This window comes from Alligator mississippiensis, chromosome 13 (genome assembly GCF_030867095.1).
Source record: "Alligator mississippiensis isolate rAllMis1 chromosome 13, rAllMis1, whole genome shotgun sequence".
Lineage (NCBI taxonomy): Eukaryota > Metazoa > Chordata > Crocodylia > Alligatoridae > Alligator > Alligator mississippiensis.
Window position 1 is genome coordinate 25,159,195 of NC_081836.1, and position 22,561 is coordinate 25,181,755.

General features: G+C 52.4%; 1 protein-coding gene across 3 annotated transcripts in view; it reads right to left on the reverse strand.

Moving 5' to 3' along the window:
• LOC102574404 (mitochondrial import inner membrane translocase subunit TIM16) overlaps positions 1 to 22,561 on the reverse strand; it is a 217,098-nt gene that overhangs the window by 156,488 nt on the left and 38,049 nt on the right. For all 3 annotated transcript variants that reach the window (XR_009456313.1, XR_009456312.1, XM_059716485.1), the window contains one exon: positions 21,224 to 21,274. Coding sequence is in view for 1 of the 3 variants with exons in the window: in XM_059716485.1 (XP_059572468.1) it covers positions 21,224 to 21,274 (51 nt within the window). In the remaining 2 variants the exon portion in view is untranslated. The remainder of the gene's footprint in view (positions 1 to 21,223; positions 21,275 to 22,561) is intronic.

Genomic DNA, 22,561 nt, shown 5'->3' on the forward strand with positions numbered 1-22,561 from the left:
GGCGCTGCATACAGAGCGGTGTTAAATCCTGCAGGAGCGAAATGGGATGCTGAAGTGGCAGACAGAGGAGAAGCTGAACCCACAAAGGGGACACCTGGGCATCAGCAGCCTGGCCTGGTACCCAACAGGCCCTGCAGCCTGACCATCTGCGCACATGGGTCACACTTCAAAGCAGAAGGTAGATAGTGTCCTCCATGCCCTGAGGGGCCACTCACAGGAGTAGGAGCATGGCACTGAATCACTTTGCCTCATGCCTGTGAAGCAGGGATGGACAGTTCCTCACCCTTGAATATGCTTGGCAAGTGCAGCTGGTTAAAGGTTGCTTTAATAGGTAGGGAGTACGCTAGCATGAGATACCTGGTGGGTTGGGGTGGGAATACTCAGCACACAGGGAACTGTATCCAGCTCCGATCCTAGTTGGCACATGGCTGAAGGCTGCCAGTACTGAGAAGCACATAGCTGGGTCCACACACCCAAATCCACACACACACATACAGAGCATCCTTTTAGAAATTATGCCAACTTCATCAATCCTCAAGGGCACTCAAGAGGCAGAAGGGATAAAATATACACTCTCCTCCCCAAGCATACCACAGCTTCCCTCAGGAAAAAGGGAGGCAGCTCAGACCTGAGCTCCAAACAACCCAACACAAAGCCAGAGGGGTTAGGCCCATCAGCCAGGCCCTCCCCAAGTCTCTACATGGGGCTGGGAAATAAACCCACTGAGGGCATAGTGAGCAGGGGGTCTCATGCCAGCAGCTGGGGACAGTGGCAGGTAAGGAGGAATTTTAATGCTCTTTTAAAAAGGTTTCTGGGATTGCAACTAATTACCTCAGAGAGGAGGCTGGGAACAGGGGATACAGAGTTACAGACCTGGGGTGCTGCTGCTCACCTGGCAAGCAGAGGACAGGCAGTGAAATCAGAAGACAGCATGTTTTAACCTGACCTAAGAAAATGCTTGAACACAGTGTCCAGCAGGCCTGTGGAACTCACTCAAAGTGTTATTAAGGACAAGAGCTTGGTAGATTGCAAAAAGAAACTAGGAATTTGAATAGGACATGAGCCAGGCCCCAGAGATGAGGGATTAAACAAAAAGCTCCCTCCCCCAAAGAAGGAGAGGGCAGCCCAGCAGACCCTCACACCTTCCTCTGAAGGATCCATGCTAGCCCATAAGAGCTGCACCACCAGAGCAGACACACCTGCACCCTGGTTCTTATGGCTGTGCAGAAAATCTAATAAATGCAACTGACTGCAGTGGGGCCTACAGGAGCTTGCAGGCATGTGGACTAAACAGAGCCATCTACAACCCCAGCCCAGAGGCACAGCCAGAGCTGCCAAGCTGTGTTGGGATCTGCTGCTCTACCGGCAGGTGGGAAGTAGCCAACTCCCTGCCCCAGCTCTGCCGAGTGGAACTGCTCCCATTTGGGTGTGGAGGGTGTTCATGGAGCCTGCAGTGCACTGCAGTGAGCTAGCTGTGTGCACTCCCCCATCCTGTGTGCTCCCTTGCAGTGGATTCACCCCAGTGTCACTGCAGAAGGGTCCCTGGCAACCAAAAGACCTGCAGATTACTTCCATGTGTCTCCATAGAGAAATTACGAAGAGGGCCCTCGCTGCTCCCCATGCCTTCAGCCCCCTGATATGCTTGCTAGCATGCATGCGCACGCACATACACCCACAGCCCCCCAAAGTGACCCTATGCAGGATCCCCCAGGAAATAATGCTTCTCCTCAGGATCAAGACACTGAGAAGAGCTGAGTCGGTGGCTAGTGCTGGCATCAGCTCAGTGCCTGTCACATCTCTGGGGACTAGGCTAGGCTGGACAAAAGTATAGCTGGTTCAAGTGCCCCAGCTTGCAAGCAGCTGCACTGCATGGCACCAAGCAAGACCATACCTGCATGTACCAACCACTACTGGGCCACAAAGCCCCAGGCTGGGGAAAGCCATGGCTGTGACAAAGCCAAGGGGACAACAGGACTACAGGCATTTACTCCCACTTGCCCTGCCCCAAATGCACCCTGGCTGTGTGCACACACGCAGCCTTTCCCTCACCCTTCCCTCCCCCAACCCTGTTTCAACCACGCAGTGGAAATTTCTCATGAGAACATGCTGCATCATGGCTGGACCCATACAGGCCCTGCTCACTGGCTTCCCAACAGCGGATCCTTAGCATGAGCTGCCCCCAGAGCTGTAATAGAAGCCAGGTGCTGGCCAGATGCGTGGTTGCAGCCGCTCGGCGCTTCTGCAGCTTGGGAGAGTGAGTGGGTGGGTGAGAAGGAAGGCGGGGAAAGGGCTGTGCTCTGCCGTGGCGCTGCTCATTCCCGGCCCACACATCACCGCATGCAGAAGAGCACAGCATTCACAGCCACACACCCGTGCTTCCCAGACAGAAGAGAGAGGTGTAGGGGGCTGAGGCAGCAGGAGCGGCAGGGCTTGGGCTGCATTGTATTGCAGGGAACCTTGGGGGAATCGGATCAGGCCCCTGCTCTCAAACCAGCTGTGAGCTGAGCCAGGCAGCAGCACCAGTGGCTCCTTCAAACTCAGGTTTACAACAGTGCAAGAAGCCAGAGTCCACAGCTCAGCCTCCTGCTCACACTGGGAGAGGTAGGTGGCCCCAGTAACAAACTGCAGCAGCAGAGTACAGGGACTCACCAGGTGCCAGAGTTATTCACCCTCTTTCTAGGTCACCTCTTACCATGCATTGCTGCCCCAGTCTTGTCCCAAATCACAAAGGAGCCACAAAATGAGAGACAAAGTCCCGGGACCTTACAGCAGACAGAGGCAAGGGGAGGGGAAGGGTGTTCACAGCACAGTCCACAACCAGCTTGAAGAGGTAGCTCAGTGCAGTAGGGTGTCCTGTAGCCACACTCACCCATATCCAGCCTATGTCAGCATTGGGGCACAAACACTCCCAGCATAGGCACCCTACAGGCCAGGAGATTGGGGTAGCCTGCTCCACCTGGATATGACCCTTGCAGACACTAGTGAGGTAAATGCACCTCGAGGGGGTACCTGCCAGCAATGTTAAGCTCTGGGTTCAGTTCTGTGAAGCTTCCCTCAGTGGCTCTACCTGGTGAAGAGGGATTTTGCACCTGAATGCCCCCCAAGATGCTACTACACCAGCCTCAGCTCCAAACGATGAAGCACCTGGGATACCAGGCAGGAACTGCTCCAGGCAGCCTCTCCTTTCACCCAGGCCCATGTTCTAACCACAAGGTGGTGCCAAAACCACATAGCTCCCATGCCCAGGGAGGGCCACCTTCCAGAAAATGCAGGGGTGAGGGCATCCCCGGGAATGTCTCAAATGGCCTCCATCATCCTTGAGACTGACAGTGGGGGACGCTGCCCTCCCCAGGACCACCAGATCCATAGTGTAGACACAACCAGGGAACTGTCAACAGGAGGCTGGCTGAGTGAGCACAGAACTGATCCTGCACTACTGTGTCACCTAGTGCAGACATGGGGCACCATGCAGTCAAGAATCTCTGCCAGACGAGAGCACAAAGATGCTCACACAATGACAAAATGGGGCTCCCTGCCTCTCAGCACTAGTCCACACAGCCCTTCCTCCTGCCCATGGCAGCAGCCAACACATCAGAGCAGGGGAGCCCTCACCCCAGAAGCCCACCCAGCCATTGTCCTAACACCAGGCTCTGGCACTGCAGTTCTCCATCAGCTTTGTGGGACCCAAACTTCAAGGCCCCTCATTAGCCTCTGCCAACCAGCATTTCACATGCTGAGATGTGCCAGAGGAAGCGGCACAAATACTACAGGCATAAGTAGATCTTGGGTTCTCAGGACCCAGCATGAGGCATTTCTATTCACTAAGACTTGCCCTGGATTCATCATAGCCTCCCACTTTCCGCCTCATAAAACCCAGACTGGCTTCTCCATCAGGGCTCCCCCAATCTCCACTAACAAGCCCAAGCAGAACGGGGTCCTGCCAGCACCAACCCACACAGAGAAGAAGACATGTATAGAGTCTCCACGGAAGAGGAAAGGAAAGGTTAAAGCAAGAGGAAGGGCCTCAAGAGAAGAAAGTTGGGAATGCACCAAGGCAGCATTTCTTCTAATCATGGAATCATAGATAATGAGAGTTGGAAAGGACCTCAGGAGGTCATCTAGTCCAACCCCCTCCTCAAAGCAGGACCAACCCCAACTAGATCATCCTAGCCAAGGTTTTGCCTAGCCATGTCTTTAAAACCTCCAAGGATGGAGGGTCTACAACCTCTCTGTGTAACCTGTTTCAGTGTTTTACTACCCTCCTAGTGAGAAAGTTTTTTCCTAATATCTAGGGAGAGAAAGTTTTTTCCTAATATTTAGGGAGAGATCACCAAAGACGAATATACCTCCTCTGCTTGTGCTTGTAGGGAGGCAGTTAGACGGGCCAAAGCTACCATGGAGCTGAGGATGGCATCCCAAGTAAAGGACAACAAAAAATTGTTTTTTAGATGTATAGGGAGTAAAAGGAAGGCCCAGGGTGGAATAGGACCCCTGCTAAATGGGCAGAAACAATTGGTGACGGACAGGGTGGACAAGGCTGAACTCCTCAATGAGTTCTTTGCCTCAGTGTTCCTAAGCGAGGGGCAAGACAAGGCTCTCACTGGGATTGTAGAGAGGCAGCAGCAAGGCGCCAGACTTCCACGCGTAGACCTGAGACAGTGCAGAGTCACTTGGAGGAACTGGATGCCTTTAAATCGGCAGGCCCGGATGAGCTCCATCCGAGGGTGCTGAAGGCACTGGCTGACATCATTGCACAGCCACTGGCGGGAATATTTGAACACTCATGGCTCACGGGCTAAGTCCTGGAGGACTGGAAAAGGGCCAATGTGGTCCCCATTTTCAAGAACGGGAGGAAGGAGGACCCAGGCAACTATAGGCCAGTCAGTCTCACCTCCATCCTAGGCAAAGTCTTTGAAAAAATTATCAAGGCTCCCATATGCGAGAGCCCGGCAGGACAAATTATGCTGAGGGGAAACCAGCATGGGTTCGTGGCAGGCATATCGTGCCTGACCAAACTAGTCTCTTTTTATGACCAGGTTACGAAACGCCTGGACACAGGAGGAGGGGTGGATGTCGTATACTTAGACTTCAGGAAGGCCTTCGATACGGTATCCCACCCCATACTGGTGAACAAGTTAAGAGGCTGTGACTTGGATGACTACACAGTCCGGTGGGTGGCGAATTGGCTGGAGGGTCGCACCCAGAGAGTCGTGGTGGATGGGTCGGCTTCGACCTGGAAGGGTGTGGGCAGTGGGGTCCCGCAGGGCTTGGTCCTCGGACCGATACTCTTTAATGTCTTCATCAGCGACTTGGTTGAGGGAGTGAAATGTACTCTGTCCAAGTTTGCAGATGACACAAAGCTATGGGGAGAAGTGGACACGCCGGAGGGCAGGGAACAGCTGCAAGTGGACCTGGACAGGTTAGACAAGTGGGCAGAAAACAACAGAATGCAGTTCAACAAGGAGAAATGCAAAGTGCTGCACCTAGGGAGGAAAAATGTCCAGCACACCTACAGCCTAGGAAATGACCTGCTGGGTGGCACGGAAGTGGAAAGGGATCTTGGAGTCCTAGTGGACTCTAAGATGAACATGAGTCGGCAGTGTGATGAAGCCATCAGAAAAGCCAATGGCACTTTATCCTGCATCAGCAGATGCATGACGAATAGATCCAAAGAGGTGATACTTCCCCTCTATCGGGCGCTGGTCAGACCGCAGTTGGAGTACTGCGTGCAATTCTGGGCGCTGCAATTCAAGAGGGATGCGGATAACCTGGAGAGGGTCCAGAGAAGGGCCACTCATATGGTTAAGGGCCTGCAGACCAAGCCCTACGAGGAGAGACTAGAGAAACTGGACCTTTTCAGCCTCCGCAAGAGAAGGCTGAGAGGCGACCTTGTGGCTGCCTATAAGTTCATCACGGGGGCACAGAAGGGAATTGGTGAGTATTTATTCACCAAGGCACCCCCGGGGGTTACAAGAAATAATGGCCACAAGCTAGCAGAGAGCAGATTTAGATTGGACATTAGGAAGAACTTCTTCACAGTTCGAGTGGCCAAGGTCTGGAACGGGCTCCCAAGGGAGGTGGTGCTCTCCCCTACCCTGGGGGTCTTCAAGAGGGGGTTAGATAAGCATCTAGCTGGGGTCATCTAGACCCAGCACTCTTTCCTGCCTATGCAGGGGGTCGGACTCGATGATCTATTGAGGTCCCTTCCGACCCTAACATCTATGAATCTATGAATCTAACTTAAAAACTTCCTTTGCTGCAACTTGAGACCACTGCTCCTTGTTCTGTCATCTGCCACCACTGAGAACAGTCTAACCCCATCAACTTCTCTAGACTAAATAAGCCCAGTTTCCTCAGCCTCTCCTCGTAAGTCATGTCCCCCAGCCTCCTAATGATTTTTGTTGCCATCCACTGGATTCTCTCCAATTTGGGGCCCCGCTACAGAAAGGATGTGGACAAAACTGGACACAGTGCTGCAGATGTGGCCTAACCATTGCCAAATAGAGGGGAAGAATCACTTCCCTCAGTCTGCTAATGGAGACAGTGAAATAAGCCTGCCAGAGGGAAGGGGGTTTGAGGGAGCAGAGCATGACTGGTAGCTAGGACAAGTGGTACACGGAGGGTACAGCTAGCCAGGGAAACAACTGCATTGGACTTGGAAACAACAGGGGGAAATCAGGTAGCCTCACTCTGGAAGGAGAATGCAGACAAAGCAGGAAAAGGCATTTTGGCCCATTGGAGAAGGGGCTCAGAGAGCACTGCTAGAAGAGGCAGGAAGTAACTAGGACAGCCTGAGCAGCAGGGTCAAGGTAAGAAGAGCAGCGTTCCAAGATGGCAGCAGGCATGTGGGAAAGGAAGAAAGAACAAAGTCAGGGATAAGGCAGTCTCCAGCCTTGAAGGGAGAACGAGGGTCTGAGTCAGGGCGTGGGATGCAGAAGACCTTTCCCCTGGAGGCTTCGAAGAAGTGGGGGTGGAGCCAGGACCAGGCAGGAGCTGGCCAAGTAAGGCCAAGAGACCTTGGGGCTAGATGGGGAGGGGCAGGCACATGTCAGCACAGAAGGGGTGAGCAAGGAAAGACCCCAAACAGAGCCACTGAGGGAAGCTCCACAGAACCCAACCCAGGGCTTATCATTGCTGGCAGTTGCCCCCTCCAGGTGCATTTACCTCACTAGTCTGCAGGGGGCACATCCAGGAAGAGCAGGCACGGCTGAAATACAGAGAACAGATGGGGTCTTCATGACAGGGAAAGAAGATGTTGGCAGAAGCAAAGAGCAGATCCTCACTCATAACCCCACTCATAATGCAAAATGCATTTGCCTGCTCACACTATCTGTGCGTCACATCTTTCCACACACATTCTAGACACAGAGCCAAGCAGCACCAGGGCGGCTCGGCCCTACGCTGAGCCCACAGCTTCCCAATACGCGCAATACTCCCACAGGGACACCACCACCCACACAGCAACCATCACACCAACACCAGGCAGGGGGAGATCAGGGTTGGTGTTACCCCAGTGCAGGGATGGACCCAGCTGGGTGATTAGGGAAGGTCTGTCCTCACTACTCTGTAAATTAGCTCTAAGGTCAGAGTTTTAGGTTATTTCCTTAAATCGGAAATAACTGCGTGCCTCTATGCTGTCCTTCCCTTTGCTAGCAGAGGTACTAGGGGAGGGCAATGTTCCCTCTAAGGCAAGGACAGGCAATTATTTTGGGCAGAGGGCTGCTTACTGAGTTTCAGCAAGCCATTGAGGGCTGTATGACAGGCAGATTAATATTAATTTTCTAAATTTTTTAGGGGCCCCACAGGCTGGACAGAATGGCCTGGCAGGCTGCACCCAGGCCACATTTTGCCCACCCCTGCTCTAAGGTGTAGTGGTCCATGAGCACACTACTTCAGTCCATGAACGTGCTGCTTCAGTCCTGCCTCCCCCTTTTGGCACGAGCCGCTTTGGAAACCACAGGTGCCTGAGGGGAACCCTGCACAGAGCCCTATAAGGGTCAGGGACCCTGGGACTGTAATGGAGGGTGATCAGCCTTGCCTGGGCCAGGGACCCCAGGAGACCTGGACAACATGTGGAACAGGGCCAGTGGCCTGGAGCCCAAAGGGGCTGCTCTGCTCTACATGGGGCTGAGCCCAGCCCATTCCCCCTGGGACAGTGTGATACACTGCCACACTCGCCAGTGGGAGGGCCCCAACCAGTGTGCACAGCTTCCAGGCAGGGCAGCCGCCACTGCTGCAGGCTGCAGCCGGAGCCCACACCAGCCCCAGCCCCCACCTCACCTTGGGGAGTGAGGAGGCACATAGCATCGGGGCTGAGGAGCAGAGCAGTTCCTCAGAGCCAGCGAGCAGTTCCCTGGAGCTGGCCCCAGTCCCTGCCCCCACCTTGCTTCGCCTTGGGGAGTGAGGAGGCACACGGCATTGGGGCTGGGATGTGGAGCAGTTCCTTGGCCCCAGCCCCAAGCCCCATCCTCCATTCGCGCCTCACCTTGGGGAGTGAGGAGGCACATGGCAAACAGGTACTCTGCCCCCGCCCCTGCCCTGCTTCGGGGAGGAGCTGCTGCTTGAGCTTACCTCTGGTAAGTGTCCCGCGCCAGCCCCAGTGCCTCCACCGTGCTCCGTGCCTAGCTCCTCTCCAGGAAGCTGCTGCCCAGCTCCTCTCTGGGCAGGTGCACAGCATTAATAAGTTAGTGTGCGGCAAGATTTTAAATTGTGTGTGGCCACGCACCTTGGAAGAAATGTTGGTGGCAGGATTCACAGAACCCCACTTAGCAGCTGGAGAAGGTATCCCAAAAGTGAGAGACAACTGTGAGCTTCCTCTATGCAGAGCTTCCCTCCCATCTCTGCAGCGGAGCCAGAAACAGCACCTGCAGCCCACAGGTACATCAGCATGAGCCTGGGGTAAGCAGCAGATTTGCACTGGCTGTTTGGCAACAATGCACAGAGCACACAGCCAGCAGGAGGCACCTTGAGAAATGTGGGATCAAGCTACAGCAGAGGTTCTCACCTTTTTAGATGGTAGCCCCACTCAGTAGGCTTAAGGCACCCCTCAGAAACTGCCAGTGTTCTTAGTTTTCACTCTTTTTTGACAACAGAAAAAAACTAGAGCAATTCTTCCATGGCAAAGAACTCAGAAAGCCCACAACATATCAGAAGGTTTTTAACACTATGAATTCCTACTTGAAACCTCTGGGTTTCTCTTGTGAATTGTATTTGCACACCTAACAGTGCCACCATTGTGTGACGCCCCAAAGAACCCTTGAGAGTATCTTAAGGCACCCCAGGATGCCATGGCACCCTGGTTGAGAATCACTGGCCTACAGGCTGGGGGAAGGGGTCCAGAGAGGTGATCCATGTACATGCACACAGGAAGGAGCTGATTGACACAGGCTGCAGGGAGAGAAGGAGAAATGTGACCTCATTCCCTAAAACAGCCAGGAGAGCATTTCAATAGCTGCCACCTGAGCCCAGGATCAGGCTGCTCATCAGGAAGTCACCTGTTCTGGCCACATGCCCATGACAGGAACGCATAAAGGGTCAACAGGATCCCAGATCTGGAGACAGAGCAGAGGCCTTCCAGATGAATCTGAGTACTGCTGGGCTCTGAATGTAACAACAATTGCTCTGAGGGGCTGCTCACTGCCTGCCCCTGGCTCTGCTTCCTCCCACTAACCACACACAGCCATTCCCAGCACTCACCCAGTACTGGGAATTCATTCAAGGGCTTGTGGGGATGGACTCCCACATGAAAACAGCTGTTCTCAATCTTGGCAAGTGAGAAGGAAGCCAGTGAGTAGCCAAGCCCCCCTCCCCTCCCAACTCTAACTGTGGGACTGGCTCCCCACTCTGCAGACCCAGCCCTTAAGAATGGAAAGGGGCAGCACGATACTCCATGCACTGGATGGAGCAAATGGCAGGGCAGGGCAACCCTGCCCTCTACAAGAGAGGAGGATAAGCCTCAAGTGCATTTCATCCTCATACCAAGCCCCAGGCACAGCAAGGGGGAGGAGCAGCACCTATTTCAGGTGAACTCAGGATTTTCTCCAAAGCTATGTTTAAGGCTCGTGGCATGCCCATAGCAGTGCTAAAACAGGCTCTGCAGTGGGTGCTGCAGAGGATGGCTGGAGGGAAGAAGCAGCAGCCAGAGACCAGGCTAACATACAGACTCTCGGCCACTAGGTCTGAATGGCAATCACAGCCTCTCTAGTGGACCCACCCACAGGGATTAGGGTCCCTTTCATTTACCCACTCCCACAGAGATCTACTAGCATTATTAGTCTATTCAAAGTCAGTGCACAGACCCTCACACCATGCCCCTCTGCATTGCCCTTCTCCTTGCAGCTCTGCAGACACTAACAACGAATCCCCAGGCTGCAAACACACTATGGGAAGAGGAGCGGGCGCCCAAGCACGCCACTTGTGACCTAACATGTTTGCAAGAGAAGATGGAGTCAGCTCCAGTCCCAGAACAAACAGGGGGTATTTTATAGCTATTCCTCAGCCTTATGTTACCCAGGCAGCTCTAAGCTACACTCTGCCACATGGGCTAGGCACAGTACAGGAGTGGATCCATGAGGGATGCAGTTGCACCCCGCTTTGATTCCTGCTTCACCCAAACTTTAAAACCAACTGTATGGGACAGGCAGCTAACCACTTCTATTCAGACAGTACTGAGAGTCAATTGACTTCATGGCTCACTGTCTCCCTGCTTCCGATTACTTTCTCTCCACTCTACAGATGTTAAGGATCCTCGCACTTTTTTACTGGTCCTGATGTTCCACTCTTCAAACTATTCCTTCTTCTGAAATTTTGCTGTCTGTTAGCCCCTCCTGGTTGTCTTGGTCCCTGCTCAGAAATATGGAGGCAAACAACTTGTTGAAGAGATCAGCTTTTTCCTTTGCTGCAATCACCAGATTACCAAGCCTGTCCCATAGGGGCCCCACATTACCTGGTGCCTTCTTCTTACTCCATGTGTATTTGAAAAAGGACTTTTTGTTATCCTTAATTCTGGTCGCCAGCCCTAGTTCTGTCTCTGCCTTGGCCTTCTTAACAGCCTCTCTGCAATCATGAGCAACGGAGGTGCAATCCTTCTTGGTGATAGCCCCTTGCTTCCACTGAGTGTATGCCACGTTTTTTGCCCTCAGGCCCTCCTGGATGCCTTTACTGAGCCAAGGGGGCTTTTTAGCATTCTTTCCCCATTTGGTTCACGTTGGGACTGACTGCCTCTGAGCTTGGAGGATCGTCTCCTTAAGGAACAACCACCCGTCCTGGACTCCCATCTCATTGAGGCTCTGAGTCTCCAATGTCTCTCTTACTAATCTCCTTAGCTCATTGAAGTTGGCCCCCCTGAAGTCAAGGACTTTTGCCTAACTGCTTGCTTTCACCACCCTGCGCAGAACAGTAAATTTCAGCAGACGATGGTCACTAATGCCTAGGTAGTCGAGCACCTGCAGATCCCTCACCAGGTCATCGCCTGTGGCAAGGACCAAGTCCAGCAAGACATTTCCTCTGGTGGGATTGTATACCTCCGGGGTTAGGTGGAAGTCCTGTATGCAGGCTAAAAACCTACATGAGCGTTCAGACCTGGCTGATTGATCCTCCCAGCAGATGTCTGGGTAGTTTAGGTCACCCATGACAACCACATCCCTTGTCCTTATGGCCTCCGTGAGCTGACCTGAAAATTCCAGGTCCAGCTCATTCCCCTGGTGAGATGGTCTGTAGTAGACGCTCACTATCAAGTCCCTTTCTCCATGCCCCCCCTTGCATTCTAACCCAGAGCGCCTCAGTTTGCCCCTCTTCTGAACCCATCCTGACCATCGAGGACCTGTACTGCTCTTTAACATAGAGCGCTATTTGCTGAAGTGCTGTCCCCACCGTGCAGGGGCTGAGGGAGAGGTGGGGGAGGTTGGCTAGCTGCCCAAATGCCAAGCACGCTGCAAGTATAGCTCAGTGCCTTGCCTGGAGTAATCAATCTTCCTCCATCTGTCCTGCTTGTCCCAACACCTGGCTAGTTTGTACTCCCCTTTGGCTATTTTATGTGCTAAGCAGTGTCAGGCCTGGTTGCTGCTGGAATGGGGGACGCCAAGAGTGCTACAGAGAATGCTACTGCTGATTCAACAGACAGTGCTCTTCCATCCTGGGTCTGGGACCAGTGCTTTAGCACTGCACTAGAGAGTCTCAGTCACTGTCCTGTGTAAGAGCCCTTCTGATTATCAAAGGTCTCAAAGTGATTCTCTTCCAGGTAGGGGCTTTGCCCTGCTGTCTCACCCAGACCCATTTCCAGGTTCTCCCTTCACTTTTCATCACTTGGACAGGCTTTCTTGTCCTGTGCTGCTGCTGTGTTTTACCCCAGAGGGGGCTACACCTGAGCAGCAGGATCTTTCAGGATAAAAAGCACCACATAAAAGGTTGCTGCTGGCTGGCTTTGGCTCTTACTGTGATATACTTGGGGACAAACCAAAATGCTTTGTGTGTCCACATGTTACATTCTCTCTTCTTCTTCCCCCAGGGTGGTTATAAATGCAGTGCTTGTCTGGCAGGGGGACAGGACAGAACAGGCTCACATGAGCAGGAGTGGGGAGCTCCTCACCGGCTGAGCTGCCCTCCTTCCCTTCAGCTGCCTCTGATGCTGGTGTGAAGTGCTGCGTGTTTCTGTTCTGCCTATACATTCTCTATGCTCATGTAAAGTTCCCCCCAGCTCTCTCTCTGCCAGCCCCCATCTGGTTGTATACTGGCATTCCAGCAAACTGCAAGCTCTATGGGCTCCAGCCAAGTCTGTTGGGGAGGAGGGATAGCTTGTTTAGCTGAGCTATTAAAAATAATGTGTGAATGATGGGGTCTGTTCAGAGCAGGCAGCTCGCCTTCCTCTGCCGCCTCCTAATCCGCTGGCGTTTGTGTCCAGCCAGGCAGCACGAGCCTCGCTCCTGGCTTGCAAGTTTGCCAAGAGAAACATGCACCTTCCTCGTTGTCCCTGAGAAATGCTGAGCAGTGACCATATCCCCGTCTGCCCCGGAAATAATGAAGATGTTTAGTCTTGTGGAAGGGCTTTGGCTTACATTGCGCTAAAGAGGAAAAATGTTAAATATCATAAATCCTCCAAGTTTGCACAGCAATGACGGGGCCAAGAGGAATACCATTTCCGACTTCCCTGCTGCTGGGGCGTTCGAAAGGGATCTTTGCTCCTCCCTGAGGACAGAGCCGTTATGAAATCTGCGATCTCAAGCCCCTGTGGAATGCAGGCGCTCGCTGTCCTCCAGGCTTTGAAGTCAGCAAAGTTTTCACAGTAGGTCTGGAGGCACCAGGGCAGGGAGCTTACCAGGTCAGCTGCAAAGTGGGTGGAGGGGAGCTTTAAACACCAGCAGTCTGGATCCAAAACTTGTAAGAAACTGTAAGTGGCCTTCCTGGAGCTGTGGAAAGATGCTCTAAGCGTGCCTGAGTTCCTGCAGCATCAAGGACCCACAGCGTTTCCCTTTAGGCAGTGGCAGCTTCAGCTGGTGTTTTTAGTTCTCCTGGATTGTCTTATTAAATGGCTTCCTGTCAATCCAAAACCCCTTAAACAAGAAAATACAAAACTCTGGCTTGGAAATCTGACTCCATGTCTAATACCAGCCAGGCCTGTAACCGAGGCAGTGAAGAAATGCATGAACTTCCCCACCTACTGAGCTGCAGGGATCCCTCTGCCACATGAGGGTTGGAGATATCTGGCCCATTTGGGTTTTAGCTCCTCTGTGAAGGCTGCCAAAATCTAGCACTGATGATGGTGCTGGGTTTGTGTGATGTAGAATTGTCTTTGTTGAGAACACAAAGACAGGGTGGGGCTACTATAAAGGGCAGAAATGCAAACCATTCACCCCAGCCAGCATCTAAAGCAGATGCACCTCAACAACTAAGTCCTAACCACTGAAAGGCCTCTCCATCTGGGCAGCCATGGTCTTGGACCTGTGTGAGTGCGAGCTCAGGGTAGGTCTGCATTTGTGCCTCAATCTGCACTTCTGGGAATGTACATTTGCCTTGTCATCAGCTTTGTGACTCTCTCAAGTGTTTTTCTGAGCCCAAATACAGAGGAGGTGCTTTGCTGAAACCCTCTGGCATCACAGGAAGTTGTGGACCCCTCTGGGAAATACTGATTTCTGTCGTTTAGCCAGGAGGCAAAGCTCCTGCCAAACTTCTGGGAGCAGGTCTGGTCTGGAGTAAAGAAGAACAGTCTAATGAGATCATGGTACCAGATTCTGTGCCTTGGGCAGATCTAGGATTTTGAAAAGTGGGGTGCAAATGGTGTGGCACATCATCACATATAACACAACACCTTTTTCTCCAGTTAAAGATAAATTAGTTTTATTAATATGGTAGGGGGCTAGCACTATATTATTCGGTTTAAGATCAAAGCAAAAAAAAAAGATATAACTATTGGAATGTACACTAATTTCCCAGAGTATACATAAAGTTTAAAAAACACAACAAACCAGGCAAAAAACAGTCAAATAATATTGTATCATTAGTCCTGTAGTCATAGTTAAAAATCTAGCCTTCTTGAGTGTCTTGACAATGCCTCCAATACTTTGCTGTCAGTCATTTCTACACCTGTGGTAAGGTTCTTAGCTAGAGCTAAAAATAGTTTGTAAGGTTGTAAAATAGAAGAAAGGCAAGGAGGGGATAACAGACAGCAACAGGGATGTGGTTGTCATGGGTGACCTAAACTACCCAGACATCTGCTGAGAGGATCAGTCAGCCAGGTCTGAACACTCACGTAGGTTTTTAGCCTGCATACAGGACTTCCACCTAACCCCGGAGGTACACAATCCCACCAGAGGAAATGCCTTGCTGGACTTGGTCCTTGCCACAAGCGATGACCTGGTGAGGGATCTGCAGGTGCTTGACTACCTAGGCATTAGTGACCATCATCTGCTGGCATTTACTATTCGGCGCAGGGTGGTGAAAGCAAGCAGTTAGGCAAAAGTCCTTGACTTCAGGGGGGCCAACTTCAATGAGCTAATGAGATTAGTAAGAGAGACATTGGAGACTCAGAGCCTCAATGAGATGGGAATCCAGGACAGGTGGCTGTTCCTTAGGGAGACGATCCTCCAAGCTCAGAGGCAGTCAGTCCCAACACGAACCAAAGGGGGCAAGAGTGCTAAAAAGCCCCCTTGGCTCAGTAAAGGCATCCAGGAGGGCCTGAGGGCAAAAAACGTGGCATACACTCAGTGGAAGCAAGGGGCTATCACCAAGAAGGATTGCACCTCCGTTGCTCATGATTGCAGAGAGGCTGTTAAGAAGGCCAAGGCAGAGACAGAACTAGGGCTGGCGACCAGAATTAAGGATAACAAAAAGTCCTTTTTCAAATACACATGGAGTAAGAAGAAGGCACCAGGTAATGTGGGGCCCCTATGGGACAGGCTTGGTAATCTGGTGATTGCAGCAAAGGAAAAAGCTGATCTCTTCAACAAGTTGTTTGCCTCCATATTTCTGAGCAGGGACCAAGACAACTCCCCCACTAGGGTTACAGACAGGTTCAGGGGACATGACATCATGCCTAGGGTCAGGGTCGATCTAGTTAGGGAACTTCTGGAGGGGTTGGATGTGCTTAAATCAGCAGGTCCAGATGCTCTTCATCCAAGGGTACTGAGGGAATTGGCAGAGGTCATAGCAGGGCCCCTGGCACATCTGTATGAACGCTCGTGATGCTCTGGCCAGGTCCCAGAGGACTGGAAAAGGGCCAATGTGGTCCTCATTTACAAGAAGGGGAGGAAGGAGGACCTGGGTAACTATAGGCCGGTTAGTCTCACCTCAGTCCTTGGGAAGACCTTTGAGAAAATTATCAAGGAGCACATCTGCAGGAGCCCAGCATGAGAGGTAATGCTCAGGGGCAACCAACATGGGTTCATTGCAGGCAGATCCTGCCTGACTAACTTTGTTTCCTTTTACGACCAGGTCACCAAGTCCTTGGATGTGGGTGTTGAGGTGGATGTCGTCTACCTGGACTTCAAGAAGGCCTTTGACATTGTTCCTCACCACATTCTCATAAAAAACTAGGCGACTATGGCACTGATGCCTACACAGTCAGATGGGTGGCAAATTGGCTCGATGGTCGCACCCAGAGAGTGGTGGTGGACAGGTCGACCTGGAGGGATGTGGGCAGTGGAGTTCCCCAGGGCTCGGTCCTTGGGCCCGTGCTATTCAACATCTTTATTGGAGACCTGGAGGTGGGCAAGGTGAGTGTGGAAAGCACACTGTCCAAATTTGCTGATGACACAAAGATGTGGGGAGAAGTGGGAACGGTGGAAGGGAGGGACAGAATCCAACTAGATCAGGCTTGTCCAACATAGGGCCCGCGGGCCACCGTGTGGTCTGCCAAGCCATTTTCTGTGGCCTGCAGTGCTGCGACAGGAAATGAAGGTAAACACGGTTTACTTTTGTTCCCACCCCTTGTCCCTCCCCTAGCCCCTCAGCAACTTCCTAATGGATGCTGAAGGGCTGGGGAAGGGACAAGGTTCCCACACGCACCGCGTCAGCTTGATGTTGCTGACATGGTGCGCGTGGGAAGAGGACTAGCCGTGTGCCGCTCAGGACAGGATGAGCCCAGCCGGAGCAGCAGGGGCTCAGCTGCACTTTCCCCCTACCTGCGCCAGTCAGTCCCGAGTGGCACACGGCTCCGCCGCCGCCTCTGCTGGCTGGTGCTGACCCGGGCGGGTCTGTCCCATCTGGAGCAGCATGCAGCTGAAGCCAGCTTCCCACGTACTACTGGGGCCAGGAGGAGCCTGGCCAGGTTGGCACCAGCTAGCAGAAGTGGCGGTGGAGCCATGTGCCGCTCAGGACTGACCGGCGCAAGCAGGGAGAAAATGCAGCTGAGCCCCTGCCGCTCTGGCCAGGCTCGTCCCATTCTGAGTGGCACGCAGCTCCACCGCCACTTCTGCTCACCGGTGCAGACCCGGCCGGGCTCCTTTCGTCCCCAGTAGCTCGTGGGAAGCCGGCTTCAGCCACATGCTGCTCCAGATGGGACAGACCCAGCCGGGTCAGCACCGGCCAGGAAAAGTGGCACGCAGCTAAAGCTGGCTTCTCACATTCTGCTGAGGATGGCAGAAGCCTGGCCAGGTCTGCACCGGCCAGCAGAAGCGGTGGTGGAGCCATGTGCCGCTTGGGACTCACCAGCCCAGGCAGGGGGAAAATGCAGCTCAGCCCCTGCTGCTCCGGCTGGGCTCATCCCGTCCCGTCCCATCCCAAGCTGCACATAGCTCCGCCACTGCTTCTGCTGGCTGGTGCAGACCTGGCCATGCTCCTCCTGTCCCCAGTAGCTCGTGAGAAGCTGGCTTCAGCTGCACGCTGCTCCGAATGGGACAGACCCAGTCTGCACTGGCCAGCAGGTTGGTATAATGTGACCAGCCTATGGCTGGGGAGGGGTCAGGCTCCCTAGGTCTGAGACCTGATATAGGTTATAGCACAGAGACTCACTCTGGAACAATGTGCTAATAAACTTGTGTCTATATTTGCCAGGAACCCAAGTAGCAGGTGGTTGATACCTGGTAAGCTCATGTGAGTAAAGACTGCTTATTGCTTTCTGTGTGGCCTTCAAAATGTTTTTATCCTACTAAAATATGCCATGCTTTGTGAGAGATATCCTACTAAAATATGCCATGCCTCTGTACGAGAAAGCAGAATCATAGCCATTGAACTAAATTCATGCCCCATGGGAATAATCACAATTCAGCAAAATGGGGTGGGCAAGGTGAGTAGGCACAATTCAACAAAATGGGCAGGAAGGAAAAGCCGGAGTTCTAAGTGCGCACCCGGAAAGAGGCCACGAAAGAGTCAGAAGCACAACCTTAGAATCAGGACAGCAATCCGGTGACGGCAGTCAGGAGGCATGATGGGAATCCTCTACTCTCATGAGATTTAGGAAAGCAAAGGGACATAAGAACAACATGTAGGCAGAGACAGTGCAGGGCCTTGGAGCCATGTTAATAAGTGAGGACAACTGTGTTCCCACTCTGGTCAGTGACTAATTGTGGGTACATCTTCACTAGTTTCAAGCCAATCAAAGCTGCTGCCAAAAAATAAGCCCTTCCTGCCCACTTACACTTTACCTGCTCTGAACTGGAAATAAGGCAGTAAGGGCCCTTCTAGGGTGGTCCAAGAACAGTAGAAGCAGATCACACACAGAGAGTGAGAGATGTTCCCAGAATGTCCTCACGACATTTCTTCCGAAAAGCAGGGATGTCCTGAGGTTCATTTAATGTTTGTAAAATGCTTGGAGAGCCCCACATAGATGCACTGCATAGAAATCCAAAATATATTTTGACTTATTTGGTTGGCACCTTGGGATGAGATTTTCAAAGCTGAGTCAAAAGGCCAACTTCCATTAAAATGAATGGGATTTAGAGGGTTCCAAATCTTTTATGACAACTTTGTAACATGCCTATCTATCCCTTTTTGCAAATCTCAGCCATAGTTTGGAAGCTCAGCCAAAGAACATAAGAGCTTCTGAACATAAGAGCATAAAAAGTGCCATGCTTGGTCAGCCCCGTGGTCCATCTAGCTCAGTATCCTGTCCCGAACAGTGGCAGAGGTGGATGCTATAGAGGGAGAGTTTTGAACTGGTTATTTAGACCCATGTCATTGTCACTTCCTGCAACTTCATTGGTGTCAAAGGTCACGTGACATCGCTTCCTGATGTGATACCGCTTCCTGTGAGGTCTTTGAATGTAGTTCACCAGCCCCCTGGGTGATAAAAAGTTCATGATCCGACCTAACATTCAAAAAGGTTGGACACCCCTGAACTAGATCTACACAGGTTACAGAGGTGAGCGGATGAGAATAAAATGGAATTCAATGCAAACAAGTGCAAGGTGCTTCATCTAGGGAGAAGGAACTTGCAACACACCTATAGGCTGGGGAACACCCTTCTCAACAAACACAGTGGCTGAAAGGGATCTTGGAGTCATTGTTGACTCCAGGATGGACATGAGCCACCAATGCGAGGAAGCAGGCTAACTGCACCTTGTCGAGCATCTAGAGATGCATCACAAACAGGTCCAGGGAAGTGATCCTTCCCCTCTATGTGGTGCTGGGCAGGCTGCAGTTGGAGTACTGCATCCAGTTCTGGGCACCACACTTCAAGAGGGATGTGGCTAGCATTGAGAGGGTCCAGAGGAGGGCCACTCACATGGTTAGGGGGCAGCAGGCCAGGCCCTACAAAGATAGATGAAAGGGCCTGAATCTATTCAGCCTCCACAAGAGAAGACTGAGCGGGGATCTGGTGACCGTCTATAAACTCACCGGGGGTACCAGCGGAAAATAGGTGAGGCTCTGTTTCCCTAGGCACCACCTGGGATAACAAGGAATAACGGCCACAAATTGATTGAGATCAGGTTCAGGCTTGATATCAGGAGGCATTACTTTATGGTTATGGCAGCCAGGCTCTGGAATGGGCTCCCAAGGGAGGTGGTGCTCTCCCCTACATTGGAGGTCTTCAAGAGGAGGTTGGATAGATATCCGGCTGGGGTATTATGATCCCAGCACTTGTTCCTGCCCAGGGCAGGGGGTTGGACTTGATGATCTGTTCAGGTCCCTTCCGACCCTAGAAGCTATGAAATACAGACCAAGCCATGGTCTTTACGCTAACCTAGGCTCCCTGGCTCTCATAAGCTTGAGCATGGGGCTGCCTTATGCTGCACTCTGGGCCAAGCAGCATCAATTAACCTCCATTCCAGGGCCCACAGTGAGAGATCCAGTCAGAGTCAGGTGGGAATCCTGCCCAATAACAGGGCTGGATGACCAAGGACAGCATACGAGAGAGAGAGAGTTATCACACAGGGCAGGGCTCCACCTCAGCACACCGCATCCTCACAACACAGACAAGACTTTCAGCTCCCTCCGTGTCAGTGTCAAAGGGAAATCCATCATCCATCAGCAGTAATGGGTTGAGCTGCCTACAGGCCACAGCCCCTGCAAAGCAGATATCCTGGCCAGGAGCAGACTAGTCCCACCCCACCCAGCCCTAGGAATCATGGGGATGCACTGGCAAGGTCAGAATACATGCCAGATGCACACAACGGCCCAATAGAAGCCCCAGGGCCAAGGCCTGACTGAGCAGCAGAAGGCACTAAAGACTGTAGGCAATGGGCTTAAGGAATGGCTGCCAACACTAGGGGGAGAAGATCCAAAAAGAGGTGGTAGGAGGGCTGGTGATGTCTTGGCACAGCCTGGGGAAGGGATATTGGTTGGGAAGGGAGCAGAAGATGGCAGTGAGGGAAGCCCCTCATGCTGGTTTCCATTGGTTCCTTCCTTGCCTAGATGTTCCCTCTAAGTCAAGCCTTTGTGGGAAGACAAGGAACATCAGCTTCCTAAAGCAAGTTCCCAGCAGCCACAGGAAACCTCTAATGAGGGGCTGCTTAAACTCCAAGGCAATCACAGGCTTAGCTCCCAAATCATCTCCTAAATCACTGCCTTTGCTGAGTCTGCCCAATTCAGCTACCCAGACCTCAACATCTCTGTTATTTTTCCAAGAAGCTACATCACTCAGTTGCCAGCAAAATCCTGGTAAACCTAGAAGCAAAGAATCTGTGTGGGAGCCAATTCCCACCCCCCACCCCAAAAACAGAGGACGCCGACTCCAGCTGGGACAAGACCACTCAGTTGGAATGCACAACTCCCACGGCAGGAAGAATGCAGGGGGAAGGGGCAGCCACAGACTACAAGCAGGTCATGTGTACTGCCTTCACAACAAAACAGCTTCTCCCCGTGGCCTAGGTGAGATTCTCCAGGAACACAAGAAAGACAAATTCTCTCTGCCCAAGGAAATGGGAATGAGGAGCCCGTGTAGGGAGAAGGCACGAAACACCAAACTTCACCATGGAAAAATCCAGAGCTTCAAGGCTGCCACAGCTTCCTTTTTAGTACTCAAGATCCAGTGGGTAATGCTATCCCCATACCAATAGCATGGCAGAAAGAATTTTCCCTAGTGGCCTCCTCCCCAGGGCATGCTCTGAACAGCAAGTTCACAGTCTACTCTGATCTTTGAAGGAGCACCAGGAGCATCAGACCCAGAGTGGCCCTAGTCCTAGCCGCAACAATTCCCTGCAGGCAGGTACTGGGGTACTAGCTCCTGGGACAACCCTAGGCTTGTCAAGCTCGTCTGTGTGCCCAATCACCAGGGCTCCTATGTCTCCTTCCTCTCCAGGACATGCAAACTGACTGACCACAACCCTGTTCAACAGAGAAAAGAAGGAAATACCTGTGAGGCAGCAGGCTTGGCTCTTGGGTCAAAGATCCTTAGCTTCTTGTCCTGTGGAAAGAAGAGGGGAACAACTAAAGGTTTGTGCACTGCAGACATCTCAGGTGCACTGGGATGAGGGATTGAGCACCAAGAGACAGACGGGCAAGATGAGCACGAGCCTATGCTCCATACATTCCGCCCCCACCCCCCTCCCCCCCCAATCACATCACTTCTACTTCTTCCTGAAGAACAATGTCTTCCCCACCCCTTTGACAAATCCTACTGTAAGCGAACAGCAGGGAGAGCAGGCTAGTCAGACCTTACCAATGAGCCAGTCTTCAGGGCCCACACTGCTGCTTTGGTGCAGTGGCACAAAAGCCAGAGCTTCCAGAGATGCAACATGGAAAACTCAACCCAGGAGTCTGGAGCAACACAGGCTCTTTGTAACTCTTTGTCGCAGTCATTTCCCCCACCGAGGACGGGCTCTGCAGGCAACTCCAAGGGGCCCCAGTCCTGTTCCTTTCTACTAGCTAGGAGGTGCTGGCTTCTGCCATTTACTCTACAGAGGAGCAGCCAGCCCTCCAGCCCCTGCAGTACTCCAGATGTGGCCAGTGGGGATAGGGTGCTTAGAACCAGAGTCACCATGGCTTGTCTTACTGACCATATGTGGTTAGAGGGGGACAGGTTCCTCTTAAATGACCTAGGCATTTGGCGACAAAATGCATAGGTGCTTTGGAGCCCGAGTTACATCTGGATTCATGGTCTCCAAGGCAAGAGAGGAGCCTTGGGGACCTGGGCTCCTCCCCAACCAACAGAGGAGCAAGCCTTTTGCCACAGCTCCCAAAGGGCCAAGCAAGGGGCATGTCCACTAGGCACAAGAACAGCAACACACACAGCTCCCTGGACCAGGCTCAAGTCTTCCCACAGTCACCAGCTTGGTCTTTAAGTGACCAAGACTTGCTCCTCTGCACTTTGCTTTATATTTAACAAGCTTCCTTCACTACACTGGTGGGGGTAGGAGTAAGGGAATCCTGTTGCCTAGGCTGGCACCCAGTCCACCCCGCACAGTGACAATATGAAACTAGGGAAGGTAAAGACTGAGATGCAGTTACAGGTAGGAGTGACTGTGACTGTGCCTGGCCTGTGCTATACGGACTTATACGGAGCAGCCAGTCCTGTGCACGCTATGGGAAAGGGAGCAGACTCTACTCTCCTGGCAGGGTACAAACTTGGGGCAATAAATGGACTGGCACTCAGATATCACTGCACTCATGTCCCAACTGCAGGGGCCCTGCACCCACAGAGCTGAATTCCACCATGCCAGAGCCACTGCACCTCCTCCATGGTAACAGCACC